The sequence below is a fragment of the Rhopilema esculentum genome, unplaced genomic scaffold, assembly GCF_057945365.1.
Source record: "Rhopilema esculentum isolate cy_ngs unplaced genomic scaffold, ASM5794536v1 HiC_scaffold_27, whole genome shotgun sequence".
Classification (NCBI taxonomy): domain Eukaryota; kingdom Metazoa; phylum Cnidaria; class Scyphozoa; order Rhizostomeae; family Rhizostomatidae; genus Rhopilema; species Rhopilema esculentum.
This window is the reverse complement of record NW_028300838.1, coordinates 294,587-311,963: the sequence shown is the minus strand read 5'-3', so window position 1 is coordinate 311,963 and position 17,377 is coordinate 294,587. Positions and strand designations below refer to the sequence as shown.

Genomic DNA, 17,377 nt, shown 5'->3' with positions numbered 1-17,377 from the left:
ATGTTAAACACATGCACAACTTTATCTTTCCTGTCCCAATAGAAAATAATGTAGCAGACAATAGCCATGATAATCTCTCTGGGTGCACGTTTGTGAATACTGTGTTCACCGAAATGCATGAAAAACATGTGTCTAGTGTCTCTCAAAAGTTGAAACTGACCCATGCTGTGGCCACTACACAAAATATACATATTTGCATCTCATTTTGAAGGCAGCGTGTTCATACAGATTGAAGTTAAACTGCCGATGAAAGGCTGACATGAGTTCAACTTTTATGCTAGGTGATTGGTTAAGACCAACATTATTGTCTTTGATTGGTTCAAACCAACTTACACCTTCCTTTGAAGCATGCTACTTGTAAGGACACGCTCACTACCTTTAACAGAAAAGTTTTCAACTATATATATATATATATATATATATATATATATATATATATATATATATATATATATATATATATATATATATATATATTTATATAAATAAATAGTATGCAACTGAATTAACAAAGTCCATACTTTGATCATCTGTCTGCGATCTCACTTCCAAGCTTGAAGGGCCTGGTCCGACAGAGGTGAAAGCACGGACACTGAACAAATACATCGTGTTCACTTGGAGGTCTTCAACAATCATTTCGAGACGCGTATCACTAGAACCCGCTGTTAACGTCTTTCGCATAGTTTCTCCTCCAGTCACTTTCTTATATCTCACAACATACTTGGTGATTTTTCCATTACGCTGCCATGGATCAGGTGACTCCCACGTGACTTTAATTGAAGAAGCCGACCCGGTTACTGCACGTACATTTAACGGTGGCCCAGTCGGCTTCCCATCGGGCATTTTCACCCAAGTCTGTGCTTCTGATGACCAATCTGTTGTAGTTTCAGCTGACACTTTGAAGCAATACCAAACACCATAGTCCAGGTCGTTAAATATCTTGGTTCTATTCGAGACACTGACGTAAACTGTCCGTTCACCAGCTAGGCTGTCGTATTGAGAAATGGTTTTGCCATATACAATCTTATATCTAAGTACGGCCATCCTTGGCCTCCAGACTAGTTTGAGACTCGTGCCCGTTTTGCTGAGTAATGTGGTTCGTCTGATCACCGGGGCTGGGGGCAGACGCTTTGGGGTCTTAACGTATACAGCATGGCTTCGAGCCCCATCACCCTTTAAAGTGTATGCAGCAACGGTGATACGGTATGTCGTTGAAGGCTCCACATTTTTTACAACAACTGCGTGCTGCAAGACAGAAATTAATTCAATTCTCAGCGTATTTCAATGCTTCTAGCTAAATATTGAACCTCATATAACTTGCATTTGCAGCAGTGTGTCACTATAAAATGCTTTGCGCAACTTTTCATTAATATTATGCTCTCAACGAGCACCATTGAAGGTTAAAAATAGGGTAACTTCGCTAAGCGTTCAAAGATTCTTTTGAGATATTATTAGTTTATAAAGACATTTGTGAATACAACAAATTTGTATTTGCATTTGCTTCCTAGCACCTGAAGGTAGGAGCACTGAGAAGTTGTGCTGATCGAGCAGTGTCCTGGTCCTTCCTCTCGATGTGACCACACCTCGGGACTCCTAGACCTAAAACTACAGAGAGCTGGCGACTCTCCCCACACTACGTGAAAGTTAGGTCGTGCCAGGGCCTCGAACCACCGGCCTTATGATCTGTAGTCAGCGCCTCTAGCCACTGAGCTATCCTCGCATCTAAGAATAAATTTCACGCGCAACAAAAGATAAACAGCCACTACTTACGCGATCTTGAGAGCTGTCTGCATCGTAGGAAAATGGGAGGGTCTTGTCGGGAATAACCTGATAGTCATCGGTGACTGGTAAATAATACACAAAATACCCTCGAATTCTTCCACTCTTTTCAATTGGTTCTTGCCAGCTCACAGACAACGCGGAATCATTCAAAGCTTGGGCTAGAATATCTCTTGGAGCACCCTCTGGCACTGCAAAACAAATGTATTTATGTTTCATTGTTATTTACGTTTAACATATGCGTCAAAGTTGCAGGAATTTACTTGAGGTACTGGTCAAAAAACCCAAAAGCGTATTCTTAATGTGAAAATAAAAAACCAAGCAGCTTTTACCAAACATAATGATAAATTCTGATTCAATGAGCTAATGAGGCACCATCAAATACTCAAGTACATCGGGAAGATATAACAAAAACAGCATACCATCTTCGTCCGTGAAAAGCTCAAATTTATTTGTCGGTGGTCCCTCTCCTTTCGAATTTTTTGCTGTTACCCAAATGGTGTATTTGGTGTATTTACGCAGGCCAGTCAAAAGAGCAGACCTTTGGGCTCCATCAACTGAAAGTACAGCAGGTGTTGCATCTCTGATAGGAGTATACATGATATTGTAGCCATTGATAATTCCGTTTTGGTGACGAGGAAGAGGGGGTTGCCAGAACACTTTGATCGATGTAGAGCTTCTCGGCCGGGCACGGGCACTTTGGGGTGGTCCGGTTGGTTCTTCAAGAAAAAAATTAAGTCAGCGATCAAATTATTCACAACCTTAAACAACAATGAATATAGTTTTCTTTAATGCAAGGACTTTTTCTTGAGAAGGACAACTAGTATCTTCAAGCAGTAAGCTCTTTGTTATAAATAGCAGATAGTAGTGTTTGCAAATATCAGGAAGGAAGAATACGAAAACTTAGCAGATATTCCCCTATTAGTGGCTCTCAAAGCAGACAATGGGCATATTTTCTGCGACCACATATATTTACAATCGTTTAGAGACCCTTAGAAAGAGCATTCACTCATGATATTTAAACTATACAAGTAGACTTACTGTCTTCGAACGTCGTTACTTTTTGTGGCTCGGATGGTGGTCCTATGCCGCTGAACGACTTGGCCAATACATAAACTGTATATTGTGTATACGGGGATAATCCAGTAAGGACAAGTGACTTTGAGCCAAATTCAGCAGTCTTGTTGAAACGACCAAAACTTGACTCGTATTGCACTTCATACACGTCTAGGCCACTTCCGTGGTACGTTGGTTCAGTCCATGAGACAGATATTGATCTTGCTCCCATTGCCCTGGCAACAACGCTTTTAGGTTGACCAGGAACTGAAATTAATCAAAGGAAACATTAGGAAGATGTAACTTACATAGAAATACCATTAAGCGGATAAGAGTATTGCAAAAAGACCTTACGGAATAAAACCTTTGTTTCTAGTCAAACGGACCTGGAAATAAATATTATCTGCACCTTTCGGACAAAAATGATGAGATCTGCAACATTAAAACGGAGAGTGTTAAGTATATATGTTTTTCTCAAACGCTCGCAACAGACAAGTTTATAATAATTTCATCTTGCCGCTTCTAGCGGTAGTGCAAAAGAATCTAATGTCTGCAATATTCAATCTGAATTTCGCTTTCTTTTGTAAGAAATAAAAACAAAAATTAACATGACGAGAAAAACTACAGATCGCAAAATCGTTTTGGGAAACAAGGAATCACTGATTTGGAAAATTCATCGATCGGGCACAAGAAAGTCTGCACGGTGGCCGCAAATTTATAAACGTCACGATTGAAGATCCCAAAACACGCAACCTGTTTGAAAAAGTTCAAAGCAAAGACTGTTTATTTTCTCCAGATATTGTTATCTTTATTTTCAAAACCGTTTTACAGTTGGATTTAAATGCGAGCCAAGCTGTTTAAGTGCACGAAAACAGATTTTTGTACTAGGTTCTTAATGCGCAATTATTCCCATTCGAGCACAATACTCTCCGAACGATTGCCGTCTGCATCAAAGGCTTTGCATATGGATCATTAACTGTAAACATGCTCAAACTCTATCAATAGGTTTATCTGCTACACGATGTGAAGTCTTCTTTCTTACATGCTAAGCGCATATGGGTGGGCGTCACGCCTAAACATAATCTGCAAATGCAATAGCTTTGCACTGGTAGCAAGCTGCACAGACGTTTAACATCTATATCGTTTGTACGAATCCTTTACGATAACGGCACTTCCCATCATTTTACGACATGAATTCCGGCCTAACAAAATATTGGATACCCTATTTCGAAGCAACTGCGTTTTTACAATCTATATCAGAGTAAAAACAATTGTTAAGGGTGGATTTTTGTGAGCTGCAACATAAAGTAGCTGCCGAGGGAGAAACACACGACCGAGTGTGAGCCCTGCCAGTGTCCAGACCTCTGATCGAATGCGACACAAAGAATACAATTAAACATTACTAAAAATGTGTTTTTTCATCTTCAATAGTATAATTGCATGTACTGTTATCAGATTGCGGACTAGTTATCTAGAACACAACGAAATAATCCACTCGATGATATCAGCATCGTTTTGAAAATATTACAGGGCGGTGAGGACTGCAGCATTCAGTTTAGGCCTATGATGTTTATGATTTGTTTGCGGTATGCAAAGATAATGGAATGGAGATAAACACAGTTAACATCATCGAATCATTGACGTGGCTGCCAATGAACTGAGGTGGAATTTTCTTGCTTTCGTGAAGATATCTATCAATTACTTTTAACACATGAAACTGATACATTCTCGTTTTGCTAGGAAATGCATACAAATTTCTAAAATGTCTCGGCTTGAGAAGAGCCTGATCCTGTCACAAAGGGTAAAACGCGCACAAGATGCACTAAACAAAGTAGGAAATTGTATCATTTTGTACACAAACAAGGTTAACTTTGATCCGAAGACAAAATCGGGCTGGGATGCTGGGGTCGCAATGTAAAGGCTTGGGAATAAAGCATGTAATTCATTTTATTAACCACAAATGTTCATTTTCATTAGAAACTTTTGACAGACTCTTTCTAATCTCATGGGAAACTTTCAATCAAGCAGCTTCTACAAGCTAGGAACAAAACAGTGGAAACAAGTGTTAAAGAATCCGTTATTCATATCTCACTCATCTAATGCGATTGAAGGCTTGTTCAGCTCATTAACGTTACAAAAGCTTATTACCCTAGTATCTTTTTACGGTCAATGCCATAATCGTTGTTATTAACTATGGTAAGCGCGAATCAGACGTCAGGAAGTCTTGTATTCTGAACCAAATCCTATTCAATGCATTTATTTCTAAAGAGCATTTACACTGCTTAAGACGACAGCTGCGGAAGCTGGTTATCTACATTGCACGTTACTGACATCAAATCTTGCTTATAATCAAAGCTAGCTTTCAAGAACATGTCTGTTTGAGTAAACATGTTGATTGTACTTAAGCGCTAACTTTTCTTAAAAGCGTATTGTTTCCTAATGTTCCCCTGTTTTCATTACCTCAAAGTTTGAAGAAAGACCATGTGATTTGTATTAAAAACAAAGTTTTGAGCCCGGTATGGGCTGATCTGGTAGCTTGACCAAGTCAAGAAAGATAAACTTCAAGTCAAGTCAAGATAGGTATTGTCCATTAGTCCTGGACAGAGACTACCGTAATGCCCTGACTTAAATTTGTGATACACAGTTGGCTTCAAGTGCACCTGTCAATCTCAATTGCATAAAATTATGATGCTACACAAACAGATTCTGATAACATATGTACGTACAATTAAATCTGTGTTTTCCGAAATGGGAGTATCTTGGTGTTGTATTCATTGAAGTTTTGTGCACTAAATTCAGACTTTGTATTAACATACGACTTTTCGTATAATAAGTATAAACTCGAGGCCATTGATTGACTGCCTAGCTCATGCTTTATCTAACAGCTAATACATAATTATGTAATGTCGATAAATTTAAGGATTCATATCTTGCAGTACCATTTTGTCTTTGACGCTTATTATCATTTCTTATGATTTGCATGGCTACGGGGAATTAAAAACGAATTAGCGAAAATCTTACCACCAGCCTGTGCCTTCACAACAGCTATTTCTGACAATGGTCCTAGCCCCGCAACACCAACAACCTGAACTCTAAAGTAATAAACCATTCGGTCCTCCAACCATCCTATTAGCTTCCATGTGCGTCCAGCATAAGCAAGAGACCAGTCTGACAGCTTCTCTGTTCTGTCTACAGTATAGTATACTCTGAAGCGCTGTATGCGACCATTTGGTACAAGGGGCCTATCCCAAGTTGCATTGAAGGATGTGTCACTCACACCTTTTCCAAGAAGGTTAATTGCTGGGGTTTCAGGAGCTGAAAATGATTTGCAATCATAATCAATAATTTGCAAAGCGGATAATAAATGCCTGACAATGAATGTGTTTTAAATAATTTTGTGATTAATGTTCTTTCAAAAAAAATATAAGACTATTTTTGCTATATTTTTCAACCAAGAAAACTTTTCCTTCCAACAATAGAAAAACCGAGACCAATTCTCACCAATAGAGCATGGGAAGACGGATAGATCTCTCTATTGTTTACAAATACCTTGAACCATTTAATTGGTTGCATCAAAACACGAGAAACAGTTGATATATTGTAATGAAATTATTCAAAAGCCAAATCTATTCTTTTACACAGCTAAGTCAAAACAAATAGCTTCAAAAAAGGGCAATTGAAATTAAGAATGAACAAAGAAATATCAGTGAACCACAACACATTTTTATAGCTTCCTGGGTCACTTAAGTAAAACAAAACAAAGCTGAACTTACGCGCTTCTCCACTAACAAAGTAATCAATCTTCCCTGGCCGGCTCTGGCCTGCATCATTAACAGCGATCACTTGAAACTCACAAAAAGTGTAAGGTTTGAGACCCCCATATGTAAAAACCATTACAGGTGCTTTCACAAGCTGCTGGCTCCAAGCAGTTGTTCCCTTGATCCTGTATTTTATTATATATCCTGTGATTGGATTTCTTTCACGATGATTTGGACTCCATGTTACTGTTATTGATGTCACAGTTTTGTTAACAAGCCGAGCTTCAGATGGTCTAAAAGGCTTTGCTGAAAATCAAAACTTTGCATCAATTGAAAGAATTTTAAAACATCCTTCAAAAAATTCAGAAAATAAAGTCACCCTGAAACCTCTTTTCATTGCAACATATGATTTTTTAAGAACAGAATAATCATAATAAATTATAATAGCCCTTTATCTACTCTTTGAGAATAAGTTGCACATCTGATTTCACCTATTTCCAACAACTTACATCTTGTTTGTCTACCAGAAAATCTTTGAGGAATAATAAGTTCATGACCAAATACTTAAAGATATGCTAATTCTTTGCCTTATTAGTAGAGGCTGTTGTCTAAATTACCTTCCAACACTATAAGCAAAGCTAAGAAGCACCAATGGCTTAAAGTTGGAAAACTATTGGTATTTGCAAAAACCTAGCATATATATATCAAAATGACAACAAAATCGTGTGCCTTTTGATCTATGATTTTTGATCTTGGAGAATAAGCAAATACAAAGAGCAATAGCAAAATTCCACTTACGCCTTACAATGACTTGTGAAGTGCTCTCAGCAGTACGTTTAGCATCATTTCTTGCTTGACATGTGTAATTGGCTGACTCCCGGATATATCTAATATGGAAATAGCCATCAGTGCCACCTGCCTGAAGCATGCCATTTTTGAACCATGAAAAGACTGGCTGGGGTTTTCCAGTTGCAGCACAGCTCAAAGTCACATATGATTCAGGGTCCACAGTTATATCTTGCTGAGTCTTTGTGAAAGTGGGACTGATTCTTATTACTGGAAAAAATTTTAACACAAAATTTTCATGCTAATGAAAAAGCATTAGGATGGCAAGCAATAAAGTATGGAGATTTAACATTTTGCTGCAAAGATGGGCATGACGATGACTTGATCACGAAACTTTCATAAAGCAATCTTTTCAGAATTGGCGACAGTCTAACCATAGAGGTCTTTTAGATTATAGGTATAAGATGCAGTCTTGCTACTTTAAAAGTTATACAAACTGTTGCATACCTTCTCGTTCTTTAACAAATATTCCAGCTCTTCGAGATACTCTACTCCCAATGCTGTTTGAGGCCTCGCATTCAAACAGTCCCATGCCTGTTCTAGTGACATTAACAATTTTCACACTGCCATCAGAGAGTAACGATACCCTAGGATGTGACAAATTAAGTGGCCTATTGGAGACAAACCATTTGATCTGTGGTTGTGGATTCCCAGTTGCAGCACATCGCATTATAGCTGTTTCCCCTTCAATAAGGTAAGCTGACTTTGGGGTGACTACCAATCGAGGAAAGCCACTTGGCAGATCTTTTTCTATAAGGTACAAAATAATGTACTATTAAGAAATTCTATGCTCATCAGTTTTGACGTAAACTGCAGGGGTGGGCTCCTAGTTTTGGGAAACTGTTGGTTAAAACACATTTTTAATGATTTTCTGTTGGTAACTCTTTTCATTTGTCAGTAAATTTGTTTGTTTCTGTGAGTTTTGCCCTCCCCCACCTGAAAAATTAATTTCCTCCACTGGAATGAGACTGCTAAAGTCTATCAAAAAAACTTCTTACTAAGCAACTAAATCACAAAGATTTATCATCAAAAGACAAACATAGTTATTTTATCAGCATTTTCCTTAAAAATCCTTGAACAGTTTCAGCATTCAGCAAGGAAAAATATGGGATGTTTGTGGAAGTATTGCCAAATATGGTAAGAATTGCGATTGGCAAAAGATGCTACATAAAAACCAATCTGAAACATCTGAAACCAAATCGAATAGCTAATCAGCTCTGGTCATATTTCGTCTTTACTACCAGGCAAAGATTTGCATGTTACAGCATATATATATATTTGTTTTCTACAAACCTTCCTTGACTGTAAGCCGGAAACCTTTCCTTTTTGTAGTCCCTTTCTTATCTTTGGCAACACATTCATACAGTCCATCAGATCTTCCAACAAAAAGGGGGCGTATCATAAGAATACCACCCTCCGTCCAACTGAGTTTGTACGGTGGAGGTCTAACAATAGGCTGTCCATTTATGGCAAATGACACTGTTACATCATTCTTGTCAGTTCCTGTTACTTTGCAAAGGAAATACACTTGGTTGTATTTCACTGCATAAAGATCTTTGGATAGGTTGACTTCAATCTCAAATGCTAGAATTAAAAAATCAAATCAAGTTTTCTATTTTGTTTGATTACGATTAAGAAATTGTTTGTATTTTGTCAAGAAGAAACTAGATAGTTGTAAATATAGTTTCTTTTTTACTGGTACAATGCCTACTCTAAATGGACAGAAGAGAATGTTCATTTCTGGAGGGGACAAAAACAATCTTTTTCGGCATGGTACTATCCTAGCTTATAAGATATACCAATCCTTTTGCAACATATAAGATATACAAAATTGTTTCCCTTCTTTTAGCTCCTAAAGCTAAGTTGAGTTGTACTGAGTAGGCTCTTACAGAAAAGAAAAAGGCAGTAAGGAATGCCAAAGATCAATTTCAATCTAGAATTCAAGAAAATGTTAATGGACTGACAGAAAATCAAATATTGGGTGCCAAAAGGTAATTAACATTAGGGAATTAGGCTGCTAAGCAAGATTCATGTCACAGAAGACAAAGAAATCTTGAATGTTGACTCAGATATTAGTTATCCTCTAGCTGTAAATGAAGGTTGGTAAGGGAAAATCTAATCCTTGGTTTCTGATGTGATTGGCCCCGATTTAATAGCTAACCATAATAATCATAATTAGAGCTATCTGATACCACAATGAGAGTGCCCCAGGCAAGATCAAACAATATGTTGCAAGGATTTGCATAGCTTTGCTGACAGGGCAACCAATTTGATTTCAAAGATTCAAAGAAGCAATTCTCCGCCGCTGATGGACTGACTATTCTAGGGTTGGCGAAGGGGGTCACTCCATCAATGGGAACATAAGGAATTTTGGCAAAAAATCCTGTCCGGGTGGAAAAAAGAGAGCGATGGATAAAGGAGCATTCCAATTTCATGACTCTCCCTCACTTTTTCAAACGTCTCGTGGAAAGACACGCAACTTTGGCGATAGAAATTCTTTTAAGTTTCGTTTCGGGTTGGGGATTTTAGAAGGTAAGCTCGCAATAAGCCCGGCGTTACAGTTCAGTAATATTTCGTGAGATCTAAGCCAGGATGAAATCTCTTATCTTGTTGATATGATATTGACGCAAAAGCGGGCAATTCTTTTACTTTTACGTGTCAAAACATCACTTGGAAAAACAAAGTAGGGATCCTCTCCTGGCGGGTTTTCAGTAAAATGTCAGGTACTACAAGGTAGGTGACAGAGGCAGGGAACTGTTCTGAACTAACTGTTTCGTGTCCGTATTTACTTTGGTAGTCATTATCCGAATGAAGTTGTGGCGGCTAGTCATATGGGGCACCCTTTAAACATAATTTACTGAAGATCAAAATTCCACACCCTCTTTTAGAAAAGATTTCATTTACGTTTCAATCCTCAACTGCGAGATAGTCGATTAAGAACAGGAATTTGAAGTAAGTTTATTTTAAGTTTACTCATGTCCGGGATCGGATTTCTAGTTTTTTTCAGCCTTGCTTTTCGAATCCTACCAAAGCCAAATTGATTTAAGCTGGGGTCGTCTCGCGATGATTCACTGCCATTAAAAATCAAACTAGCCAAAAACGGTTTAATTTATCCCAAATCATAACAAAAGGTAAGAGTTTGGAAGGACACCAGTGAAGGTTTATTTTTTTGTATCGATAAATCTCAGTGGCCTTCTTTTTATACGTGTGTACCTTTTATGTGAACTGAAAATTGACAAATGTTTCTCAAGGAAAGCTCACGGGAAGCAGATGGCAACCTTCATTTTCCTTGTTAGATATCAAATTTCTCAACTCGCACAAGAGTATTTAGTTTGACACTAAATGGTTTATTTGGGGCAGAATAAATTTATTACCCTTATTTGAGTCATCGATGTGTTAGCTCAACGATCAAAACACGACCGTTATTCGACACGTTTGCGTTTAGTTCTTAGGCCGATATAGCTTACTCACCATTTACTTGCCAAGAATTAAGCCAAAAGCACCATAAAATGAGGATTACCAATCCTTTCTCCATCTTTAGATTAATCAACCGAGATTTGAGTAAGTAGTATCCTCATTTAATAGTGAACTCTTTAGTTCGCCAGAATATCTCCTTGATTCTTGACAATACACTCAAGCTTCCCTACTTCATTCGATATCGGATGTGGTTCACGATTACGATTTCCTGTGTTCTCAGTTGCTCAAAACCTAACAACTCCTTTTGATTCTTTATAAAAGCGAACGCACGATAGCACGAGTAAGCTGTTTCCACTGGTGGTTTTCATTCAAGAACTGGAATTGTTGCAGTAAGATCTTGATACTCAACTACAAATCCGAAGCAGCGGCTGAGCGACAAAGCTCCCAGATTCAGATGTCAATTTGTCAATAATCCTCCTTCTGCAATTTTTCTAGGCTTGATATCTTCGCAGCCACCAAACTGGTTCCCTAAAATAGCAAAACAGCTAAATATGCAGGATAACAACAAAAATTGATCCTCGTCTTAGTAACTACCTCGTCGAAGCTTTCAATGACTTGTTTTCTTGACTCAGACAAAAACGCATGCCCACTATGCTCATTTGCATAAACTAATATCATCTAACAACCCGGAGGGCCAACAATTCAGGGGGTAAGCCTTTCAAAATTGACAAGGATCTTGAATAGATTTTTGAACAAATTCATAATTTACCAGACTAAAGATGTTGTTTTTAATCTAAATAAAGCAGTTCTCTATTATGGAGCTTGATTTACCATTTTTATAACTAAAAATAAGATTTTAAGCAATCAGCTCGAAGCTCTACTTGCAATAGGCAGCCTCCCTGAATCCAATTCAAATAATAATCCGTTGTATTATTGACAAGGGTTCTAGAGGGCACGCCAGATCGACATGGGAAATGGAGATCTCGATGACGTTGGGCGGACGGTTTTAGATGCGAAAAAATTTGAATTTTGGACTTTTTAAGAGGCCGCAATATCGGGAAAATCTTGCGAAAATATAAAATTGCGTTTCTATTTTTCAACTCGGAAATCTTATCTTCGACACTCCTGCTATTGTTTCATTTTCCTTCGAAGAACAAAGATAAAAATTTAATTTCACAACAAAACATAGCATTGTGAAACTGCGTCATTCCGGGTCCGGTCCTCAAGTAACTGCGAACAAACAATCCAAAGGGGCGGTGCATTGGAATAATCTCAATTGTTCCAAATCAAACATGGCTTTTATCATGCACCCCAACGCAGCATGGAATGCTATGAAATTCCAACATGAAATTCACAAGGACAATTCACGCCTATAGGTGCTGACCAAAGGGCAAATTCTTTATTGTAGGGGAAAAGCTGGGTTTCGGGCTATTTGACTTTTTTAGGTTTATTTGAGTGTGAAATTCCGCCTTCGAAGGAAATTCCGACGTGAGGCTTCAGCCCCCTTCTACACCTTGCCTGTTGCCCAAACAAGCTTTTGTGCTAATGTCGTTGTTGTTTTCTATCGTAGGCCTTTGTTCTTAGAAGAATGTCACACTAAAACGCTTTCACGGGGTTTTGACTAATTTATCTCTAAAATTATCGTTCATGCCTTGAAAACGACAAAAACACGCACTAATGCCCTGCGCTTTGCTGGTTTTTATTGTCAGAAACCTCAGGAGGAATCTAATCTTTGTGGTCAGAACATGATTCTAAATAAAGAATTTCACCCAGCAAGCGTATATATGGCCACTGTGTCAATGTAAAGCTAAATGATAGGTCAGAAGTCTAAAAGTTTTTCCCAAAAAACTCAGTGCTTGAATAAGCATGCCCAGAAATATGAGACTAAACGTTATGTCATATTTGGGGATTAAGCAGCGCTCTTTGCCTGATATGCTTTCCAAAGGCCTTGTGGGAAAATCTAGCAGAAGCACCATACCGAAAAGCTTTCCGATAAAAGGAAGTACATGAATATTTTTTCTATAAATCAAATGCATAGATATATGTGTACATGGCGATGCTCCTATTTTTGTTTATGAATCACTCAACACCTTGAAATAAATGTTATAAATAGGCATTCCTTACAATTATGAGCTACATAAACGATTTGCCAATCTGTCACCACTTCATACAGTTGCTAAATCAGGTAACTAGACAGATTGGCGAACTGGAGCGCCGACCAGGATCAAGGAGAAAGAACATCCAACAATCTACTTTACGACACTATATCTACGTTAATCTTTTCCAGAAGGCCTGGCGAGGAATGGTACAGATGGTATTTTTGCATATAGGCATTTTGGACAGAGAATACCTTATTAAAAAAGGCGTGTCACAACATTGAGAAAATTGATATAAATTTGCCATATCTCAGTATGCCTTGTAATATTATTTTTATATTTGGCTTATTCCAATGCATCTCGTTATCCCTTCTTGAAGAGACCTTGTTAGAAGAGTGTACACCCATGTATTGTGTAAGAAACTTGCTTTAGGTAACGTACTGTACATTTAAAAATTTGAGAAGGCATAAAAGACTTAACAGTACTTTATAAACTAATGCTTAAGAAGCACTTTTATTTTGGGATAGTTTAATTCAGAAAATACATTGAACCAAAAATAAATCTAGGGTCACAAGTGTGCAATGAGTCTCTCGTACTCCTCCGGAGCGACCGATTTTAAAAGTAAACAACATTTGATGTATACTTCTACCGTGTTCAGTTTCATCCCATAATCCTATTGTGTACCAGACATGCATCAAAAATTGATATTTGATACGTCTCAGTGTTAACGAATTCTACGAATGATGCCAATAAAAGTTTAAGGTGACTGTCCTTTTGCCCCAAAACGCCTACCAGTCAAATTCATGACGTATAAAGGTCATCATGCTCTGATATGGTCCTATACTATACTTGTACCAAAGCAAACCACAAGCTTCAGTTAGACAGTTAGACAAAATAATATGCTTCAAAAGACAAAATAATTCGTTTTGTTTATTATCAAAGGCTAAATCATAAAAGACAACGTACCAAGCTGGGTGTGATATCGTCACATTGTAACGCGTATCCTGCAAAAGTTTTTATATTCATCCCAAGCTGCAAAAAATTCAACTAGATATAGGCCCATCTAAAAATACGTGAGAGTGTCGGTAGTTTTTGAGGTTGGTTTATAAAAGACTGCGAAGTAGTGGGTAAAGCTTTTTTTGTACCTAAAAGTTTTTTATCTGTCGTCGCTGCTGGGGGTGAATTGTCCATATCGTTTTACTTTTTCTAGAGAAAAGGTCCAAGTGAAGGAGGAGGGGGGACTAGTTGACTAACAAAACCCATGGCTTGATTCTTCCAAGAATATTTCGAATGTTATTGATTGAACAGCTGAACTGTCCACGAATTCCAGGAACACGCCGTTGCTACGCTATGAGCAAAATGATGGTATTGCATTTCGTAATCTTGACATGACGTTTGTGACATAATACAAACGGACCATGAGTCAGGTTTTCCTTTCTCTTTTGTTTACAACAGAAGAGTTTGAGTGGTTAAAACACAGCAAGGCAACTGTTTGAGGAGACACTCCAAAAGAGTTAGAAAAATTGACATGGTATGTGAATATTTGGTGTAACGTGGAGTGGCTTAGAGACAGAATGGAAAGAAACTTTGGAATATATGGTGAAATTACAAAATAACAAGCAATTATGAAACGCTCTAGGTGTCCGCTGCCTGTAAATCTCTTCTACAAAGCTGTGACTACAGGGCAGAATATAGAACTATTTGTCCATTTTCGGAAGGTGTCTGTTCTGTATACCCCCCCCCCCCCCCCCCCCCCCGGTTCCGACGGGCCTGGATAGAAATGTGTACCTATTATTGGCAGCTATCACACTATTTCCCTCCGAGAACTTAAGGTTAAGGTCCATCGTTATAAATATTGGAAAATATTGATAGGAGTAAATATCTAATCATAAACAACTTGCAAAAACTAACGAAATTCTGGACATTCTAGAAATATCCCAAAACATCAGTACTTGGAGCAAAGCGTATTGCCAAGTTTTTTTCATCAATGACAGGTATTTTGAACTTAACCAATGACAGCATATCTGTTATTTGTTACATTGAAGCAATGATATCATTGCTTGCAAGCCTCCTATCAATCTCAATTTATATCATCATAAAAGATGTTGACATCTTAACGGTCCAGCTTTACAATTACTCATTGACAGGGGCCGTGTGCAAATCTCGAAACAATTGTGCACTTTCCAGTGTCCAGGAACTGTGCAAAAGCAGAAGCGGATATGTAGCTAACAGAACTTTTGTTAAAGGAAAAAAAGGACTCTTTTCATACAAAGTGTTTGATGAAAACAAGAGTCTCAAAACTGAGTCAAAAATTAAGAAGAGGTACAATAAAATACAAGGAATGGATAAATCTTTCATCACTGGTTTTGTCTTTTTTCGTCACTGGAAATGTGTCTTTTGCATTATGACAACTGAAATATGGCTAAAATACTGCAAAATCACAATATCACCCTCAAAAGGGTGTCTCTATACATAGCCCTTCTTATGCCTTTGCTAAAAAGACCTAAATGAACCAAGCATAAATCTGAAGGTGATTTTTACTAAATGTCTATAGTTTCTGCAAGAGATCTTAGCATGAACACTGGCGTCGCCGGCCTAAAAAACTGGGTAAGCCAAAAGAAAATTATCGACCACGCCCATCAGACTCTCAGAACACGTGGGAAAATCTTTTTTACTTCTTTTTATCTGTGTCGAAATTTTCGAAAAACTAACTTTCTCAAACAGAATTTTTTTGCAAGAACGAAAAAATCAATACCGACATGTTCAGCCACCCCCTGCCTCGAAAGTTTTTCAACGGATTTCGAGAAGTTGGCAACCCGACCTCTGGGAAAGCTGGGCTGGACATGTCAACTCCAGTCCACCCCGTGCTGACGTTACTAAGCATGATATCACTTGCAAATTTGTTGTTTTGGATTTTCTTCTGCAATTAGATAGAAAACTGCATCCCTGCCACTAACTGTTATTGCAAAACCCCAGCCCCAGAGAAAAAGAAATTCAAATACTTATTTTAGACAGGGTGTATAAAGGTGAAACAAGGAACAGAGATGTGAAAACCGAAGAGTCTAGAATAAAAGTAAGGCTGAAGCCATAAAGTCCAAACAACTTGTTTGTGTGCAACAATTTTTTCAAATTTGCAAAGTATTCAACAAACAAAAAGATTACATGCTTATTACAGACAATCATTGACCTAACGGTGAATCCTGGGTACTCGATATTCGCACGATTAGTTAAAAATCCAGACAGATAACACAGAGGAAGAAAAACAATGAGCTGATAAAGTCGCATGTTTCTAAAGTACTGTTTTGTGTTTTGAAATGACGTGTACGAAACCCAGGACTTTCTTGCCAAGAATGTGCGAGGAAAACAACTTGTGTACAAGATGTATGTCACGTGTCACGTAAAAACATATATAATTTCATCAAAGGTCAAGCGAATGTTTTGAGCTTTCTATAAAAGAAGAAAATCCTGTTGGCATATTGATGTGAAAATTTTAACGCCAATACTCATACATTAAATAAGCGAAAGACAAATAGAAAGATAATAACTTCGTGGTATTGAGGCTGAAATTAAAGTCGTTGCCATGGCGATAGAAAACAGAGAAACACAATTCGGTGTACCTCTCTTGTGAACCTCGTTTATAATGCATTTGTCCCGAAGTCACATCGACTGATGGTTTACATGATATTCATAAATGTTTCGATTTTTCCATGAAATTAGCTTTAATTAATTTGCTCAGAGCTCTCTGTGGGGAAATGACGTCACGAACGGGGATCAATGTATAGCCCAAGAATCCAGTACATTCTTGAGAGGGTTTTTAACTAGACCCCTTGATTTGGTGTTCTATCAATATTGTTCGAGCGACTTCCTTTTGCAAGACAACACTTCTCGAGCACATGAATAGTCGCACCTAAAAATTCAACAACCCTTTCCTCCATAAATTCGATGCATGAAAAGGTGCCAAACATGTGTTTACGAGAAGGCAACCCGTTAGACAAACAAAACTCTTGAAAGGCAATTTCACATCTTTAAATAGAAACATAATCTTTCGTTTGCATAAGATCGGTGTTCAGGAAGCTTTGTGCAAACTACGTGGGTTTCATGGATGACTTTGGTTCCATATGATTTCTCCCAGTTTAAATAAAGATATAAATTAGCAGTGTTTAAATACTTCACAATCCGCCTTACAAGACTTAATTAGTTGCATCATACAAAATAAAGTTAACGAGATGATTTCATGAGGGTAGAGTCAAGTCTTTGCATAATCCTAACAAGGACTTAAATGTCTTCCTGAAAAAATTGATTCACCAGTCTTTCTATTTTTATGAAAACAGCCCAAGGAAGCGGGTACCTCCGACGGTTCATTAGCTGGCAGATAATTAACTGTAGCGAGGACCATTTGAAGAGAGGCGCGGCCCGTAAAAAGCA

The 17,377-nt window shown here is 37.9% G+C and overlaps 1 protein-coding gene across 3 annotated transcripts in view; it reads right to left on the bottom strand.

The window, feature by feature from the left end:
- LOC135695129 (receptor-type tyrosine-protein phosphatase delta) overlaps positions 1-17,377 on the bottom strand; it is a 42,803-nt gene that overhangs the window by 11,549 nt on the left and 13,877 nt on the right. For 2 of the 3 annotated variants that reach the window (XM_065214110.2, XM_089115348.1), the window contains 10 exons: positions 10,911-11,384; positions 8,733-9,023; positions 7,887-8,189; positions 7,392-7,649; positions 6,609-6,899; positions 5,857-6,150; positions 2,821-3,102; positions 2,202-2,498; positions 1,771-1,970; positions 522-1,245 (listed from right to left, as the gene is read on the bottom strand). In XM_065214110.2, the coding sequence (XP_065070182.2) occupies positions 522-1,245; positions 1,771-1,970; positions 2,202-2,498; positions 2,821-3,102; positions 5,857-6,150; positions 6,609-6,899; positions 7,392-7,649; positions 7,887-8,189; positions 8,733-9,023; positions 10,911-10,974 (3,004 nt within the window). In that variant the 5' untranslated portion in view covers positions 10,975-11,384. Of the gene's footprint in view, positions 1-521; positions 1,246-1,770; positions 1,971-2,201; positions 2,499-2,820; positions 3,103-5,856; positions 6,151-6,608; positions 6,900-7,391; positions 7,650-7,886; positions 8,190-8,732; positions 9,024-10,910; positions 11,516-17,377 lie in introns of those variants that run through there. The other variant, XM_065214109.2, reaches the window with a different exon arrangement.